The 5,830-nt window shown below is 44.3% G+C and overlaps 1 protein-coding gene across 1 annotated transcript; it reads left to right on the top strand.

The window, feature by feature from the left end:
* Positions 1-5: 5 nt before the first annotated feature.
* LOC104615985 (neurofilament light polypeptide) lies at positions 6-3,777 on the top strand (the record flags this gene model as incomplete). The annotated part of the gene is made up of 4 exons (XM_010282027.1): positions 6-215; positions 766-890; positions 1,823-2,142; positions 3,202-3,777. Coding segments are annotated over 4 exons (828 nt in total), but the record flags the coding sequence as incomplete, so codon positions are not given.
* Between the last annotated feature and the right edge of the window lie 2,053 nt (positions 3,778-5,830).

The raw sequence follows: 5,830 nt of genomic DNA, 5'->3' as shown, positions 1-5,830 counted from the left end.
AGGAGTGGTTCCGCAGCCGCTTCACCGTCCTCAGCGAGAGCGCTGCCAAGAACACCGACGCCGTCCGCGCCGCCAAGGACGAGGTGTCCGAGAGCCGCCGCCTGCTCAAGGCCAAGACGCTGGAGATCGAGGCCACCCGCGGCATGAACGAGGCGCTGGAGAAGCAGCTGCAGGAGCTGGAAGAGAAGCAGAGCGCAGACATCTCCGCCCTGCAGGTGCGGGGCTTGCGGGGGGAGGCTGTCGGGGGCATCCCGGAGACAGGGCGTTGCTTCTAGCTCCCGCCTAAGCGCCGCGGCTCTGCTGCCGGTCTAAGCTGTAAGGTAAAACCGCGGTGCGGCATGCCACAGAGCTCTCCTGCGCGGTGTGTCGCGTACCTGTATACCGCTGGAGCCGTAACTATATCCTTGTTAAAAAGATATCCTTAAGATAAGACGGGAAAAAGCACGTAGAGGCTAAAACCAAAAGGAAGCGATACACAAATTTCAGGCGTGCTTTAGTCCTCAGATAGCAGAAAATCGGGCCCGTAAGATTAAAAAGGGCTGGAACAATAGGCTGTCGGTAGTGGGGTGGGAAAGCCCTGCCAGGCGAAGGGGGGATTTGGTAAATGGCGCCTTTCTGGCGGAGGATGGAGTCGGAGCTGTTGGTCTTCGCTGTCAGCTAGAGCAAGATTAAGTTAATAGGATTGGAGAAATTCCTTGCAAGGCATTATTGCTAGACAGGGGAGAATTAAGAATTTTACGCTGTCAATGTTGTTACTTCCAACAGGATACGATCAACAAATTGGAGAACGAGCTGAGAACCACGAAGAGTGAAATGGCTCGGTACTTGAAGGAATACCAGGATCTGCTCAATGTGAAAATGGCCCTGGACATCGAAATTGCAGCATATAGGTATGATGGGGGGACTGTTTTGGGAAGTCAGAACTCGGATCGGGTTCCTGTTCTGCCTTCAAGAGAATTAATTTGATTTATCATTCCTCCAGCAGAAATTTTCATAGATAGATGTCAGGGTTTAATCAGGTCTTCTCTATTGTCTTTCTGTTGGAGGAAGTGGTGCTTTTGAGGCAAAATACTTGTTTAAAGCAAAATCTTCAGTGTAGCAGACTTCAGTGAGTATAATGGTGTGTATACAGAGCTCTCAGCAATATATGATCTCGGTTCTCCATCTTTACAGATAAAAATACCTGTTCTGTACTTAGAGTGAAGAGGTTTTGTATCAGTGGAACTTCTTAAAACAGATGGCTGTTCTCAAAATTGGAAATGCATTACATGCTTTTAAGAATGCTTCTGTGAGTTAGAAACAAAGCCCAATCTCCTGCAAAGCAAACCTTTTACAGCAGAATTGCTGCTAAATAGCCATTCAGTGTTTTGTCCCAGATACTGCTAGAAATGGCAAATGCAGAAAGAGTTTCTATGAATGCCACAAGGGGGAATATTGAGAAGGTGGCTATAAACCTTGTCTAATAGCTAAACATAACATCAAATTGTTACATCTGCATCTTTCTCTGCAACCCTACAGGCTATCCAAATACACCTTCACCTGCTGTAGGAACCTAATCCTAGAGGTTTTTCCCCCATTACTTTTCTAACAAGGGAAAGTATTAATTCACTGATAATGCACACCTCTGAAACCTGTTAAATTATTCCAAGAAGCTAGAGTAGCATTGCCACGTAGTTATTACCGGCTAGTTTTTGTGTTCCTAAGTATGGATTCTCTAGGTCTTACGCTGTTCAAAGCATCATAGTATCTTGGTCCGTAGCTGAATCAGCTGATTACTGCTGCAGCATAACCAAGTCGCTTCTGCTTGCTTTTTCCCTGCTAGGAAACTGCTGGAAGGTGAAGAGACCCGACTCAGTTTCACTAGTGTTGGAAGCATCACCAGTGGCTACACCCAGACTGCCCCGACTTTTGGCAGGTCTGCCTACAGTGGCCTCCAATCCAGCTCCTACTTGATGACAACCCGTTCCTTCCCCACATACTACTCTAGTCATGTCCAGGAAGAGCAGATTGAAATAGAGGAAACAATTGAATCTGCTAAAGCGGGAGAAGCCAAGGCAGCCCCTCCAGAAGAAGGTGAGGAGGAAGAGAAAGAGGAAGGTGAGGAAGAAGCAGGAGGTGAAGAGGCTGAAGAGGAGGAGGAAGGTACTTACAGTTACTTTCAAATCCCTCTCTTTCATGCTTCACCCTCCTTGTATGGAGTAAAACCCAGAAGTCCTGATGACTAAGTGCAATGATTAGACCTCTCATTGTCTGCTCGTGTGAGCAAAGGATCGTGGCATTAAGCACACAGCGTTTAGGTAGGAAAGCCTGGATATAGAATGGGAGACAAAGTAAACATTCAATGTCAGGCAGATTATGGGACTGATTATACTCCCTTGGAAATCACTGGATGTTTTTCCATTCAAGTTTCCAAAACCAAGAATGAGAATACTTCAACAGCGTGTAATGTTATACTTGTATGGCAGCAAACAGTACTTAGCTGTTACAGACATCCTCAAAAAAAAGAACATCCTGTGTGAAATACTAATTCCCAGAGAGTAGCCCATGATAATAGGAACATCAGCTGGTGTCTGTGGATGGAACTCTTGGGTTCAGTGGATAGCAATATCTGTTGCCTAAAGTCTGGGTAGCTTTCTTGTTCAGCCAAAGTATATGGCACTTCCTTGCTGTCCTATAATTTATTTACCAAACTCGCATATTAAAATCTAAAAGGAATGTTATCCAGAACTGCTTTTCCCAACTTCAGCTCTGAAGGATTTAACCTAAACATACCTGAAATGCATTGGTTAGTGTTGAACTATTTTAGGAGTTTATTAGTGTAAAGATTATAATGAAATGATAGCTGAAGAGGCCATCAGAAAGCAATGGCAAGGTCCTGTTTTGAACTCAGGTCTTTGGGTAGGCTTAAAGCAATGAGTCCACAGTCGATATTTTTCAAGGCCATGATTTTTTGAAAAGACCTGTGAAGTATTCCACTCCCTCTGAATTTACGGTAAGTTGGTGGTGGAGTTCTGTTGTTCTCCCTTGCAAGTCTTTTGATAACTGTCCCTGCTTTCATGCAAAATCAGTAGCCAGCCCCGTCATGTGTAGCTGGCTGACATCCAAATGTGTGGGGTTGAAGGTTGCAGGTATGCTGGCTCCTGCGAAATTGTGATTAGGAACAGTATGTAGATGTGAAATACTTCTTTTTGTCTTTCCAAGGTGCTAAGGAAGAATCTGAAGAAGCCAAAGAGGGTGAGGAAGAGGAAGGAGAAGAAACAGCAGCTGAAGAAGGGGAGGAGTCTCAGGAAACTGCTGAGGAAACTGGTGAGGAGGAGAAGGAAGAGAAAGAAGCAGCAGGAAAGGAAGAGAGTGAAGTGAAGAAGAAGGCTTGATTTTTAGGCAGTCTGGCTTTCCTCAGGTCAACAGAATAAACAATGATTGACTGAGCTAAAATTGCAGTCTCACATATTTAATTCAGTGACCACTGAGGTTTAAAGTTAATGATCTATGATGTTTCTCTCTGTGCAGAGTATGAGTATGCTTGCAGAGCACCCACTGGCTTGCTCCCTGAATGCCGCATGGTCTAGACGTATGAATTCAGGGGTTATGTCTTTCTTGGGTGATTCAGAACCTTAACAATTAAAATGGGGGGAAAAAATAAGTCATGGGAATGAAGGTTATCTTTAACTTGCATTTAAAATAATTATGGAAACCTTGGGTGGGTATAATAATGGAGGCTTCAATAAGTATGTGCAATAAAGCTAGTCAATAAAGTTACAGAAATGCTTACACAGATTCCTTGTACGTGTCATGTGTCACTAATGCACTAAGTTGGTAAAATGGTGTATCACGCTCATCTTTCAGGCCTGTGGAACAGGATATGGGATACTGGTTTCTGTCTCTAGCTGATGTACTTGGGGCTAATAGGTGGACAAAATTTCTTGACGGGGCTGTAAAATTTCACATGGAGACCTTAAAATGGTGAAAATAGACTGATGTCTGAACGTGCTGTTAGCTTTGTGATGGGTCTCACTGGGCTGTTGTGTGCACACAAGCTCCCTTTTGCAAAAGGCAGAAATTTTAACATACAGAAGCAAAATGCAAACATTGGTAGGAAGCTGTTCAATGTCTTACAGATCGGTGGTGAAAGGGAAGAATGACTGGGGATGTAGCTGAGGCTTGGAGCAATGTCTATATTTAGAGGAGAAAAAAAAAAAGCTGTAGTGAGGTGTTGCATGAATGAGCTGCCTTTCCAGTGTGCTATCTTAAATCAATCCAGTATGGACTGAAGAGGCTCATTTTCTTCTGAGAATTTGTCAGGGCCTTTTCAGGTTTTGAGCGTGAGCTAAAGAAAGGTCTAATCTGTGATCAGGCACAAAATAGGGACATAAAAGCCTGGCAATTCTGAAAGTAATGTCAATGTCCTGTGGTCAGCCCAATTAGTTTCAATTAGCTAAAGTAAGGGCAAGCACTAGACTAATGCTGCAGATTAAATAATTTTAAATAAACCCATGTTAAAGCAGGCATTACATAGCTGCACTGAAACTTTTCACAGTTATATTGAGCTAGATGGATTTTTTTTTTTGCATAGAATTTTGGGGTAACAAGTTTTGTACACTGGCTTCATGGTGTCAGTTGATGCGCGTTGGTTCCCCTCAATGGCTAGATTCTGAAAGGAAGGAAGTATCTTTGTATAGAAATTGTAGGGGTGTTCCGAAAGCATCTCCTTTTTCAGTGTTGAAAGAGTTAAAAGATGATGATGGATGAGGTAAGCACTTGAAACAATTCTTCCCTTCCAGGTTCCCAGGAAAAACAGCAGGAGAAAGAAAAAGCAGCTTTGGTAAAAACCATTCAGGAAATAGATATGCATATGTAAATTATTCCAGTAACTCCTGTTCAGGGAGTTCCAGTATAATTTCCAAATGCTTGTCATCCCCCTCCCCCTGCCCCTACTTTCTTGAGGTTTTTGATGCTTCTGAGAACCAGAAGACAAGTAAATTAATTTTGCTTTTCTTCAACAACACGTCTTTTAAGTCTTTCTTTTCACATTTCCCTTCTGCTGTTAATGGGGATTTTTCTACATGCTTATGCAGACTTTTTCTTACAAAGCAGTTTTATTTTCTATCTCTAGGAAATGGGTGGTGAGTGGCGGGGGGTAGTTGCAGTGCCACGGACCAGAGACTTGACTGTGCTGTTTGCTCAAGTGCTTTTAAAAGCTATTTATGGGATTGCAGACCTGCTGCTTTGGGGAGGCGATACCCTTGGTTCAAACAATAGAATATTGAGTCTAAGAGATGGTACTTGGAAATTCGCTGAAGTGCCCTGTCAGCATGGCACTCCAGGTGGGAGAGAGGTTCTGCTCCTTCGGGGTGAAAAACGTGTTAAGCACCAGATGAGAACCCATCAAAGCCAAACCGCTGTTAAATAGAATGGTGGATATTAAAACCACTGCCCTGTCCTGCCTGCCTCGAAGCATCTGAGCTCCTTTTAACTTTTCGATACCTCATTTTGCTTCCTCTTTTGTGCCTTTTTTTTTTTCCCCTCCCAGATAATGCCTTCTTCATTCCGCCCATCGTATGCCTTTCGCTTCTGGGAAGCAATACAGCTTGCAAAGTGCCGCAACCGGGATGCTCTTAAACCGGGGCGTTTAGAGATGTACCAGCAAACACCTTTCTCCTTGCAGCCTGCCTCAGCCCGATCCCCACTCCTTACGGTATTTTTAACGTATTGCAGCTAGAGGAGCGATGTCACGACTCTGCGGGAAACGCGTGCGTCAGAGCCACCGAGCTGCGGAGAGTGACAACGGCAGTGACCGTCCAGCCTGGCTCGTCACCCCCGGGCCTGCCTT

Source organism: Phaethon lepturus, unplaced genomic scaffold, assembly GCF_000687285.1.
Source record: "Phaethon lepturus isolate BGI_N335 unplaced genomic scaffold, ASM68728v1 scaffold31802, whole genome shotgun sequence".
In the NCBI taxonomy this organism is placed as follows: domain Eukaryota; kingdom Metazoa; phylum Chordata; class Aves; order Phaethontiformes; family Phaethontidae; genus Phaethon; species Phaethon lepturus.
The sequence above is the reverse complement of the archived record's forward strand: the minus strand, read 5'-3'. Positions and strand labels throughout refer to the sequence as shown.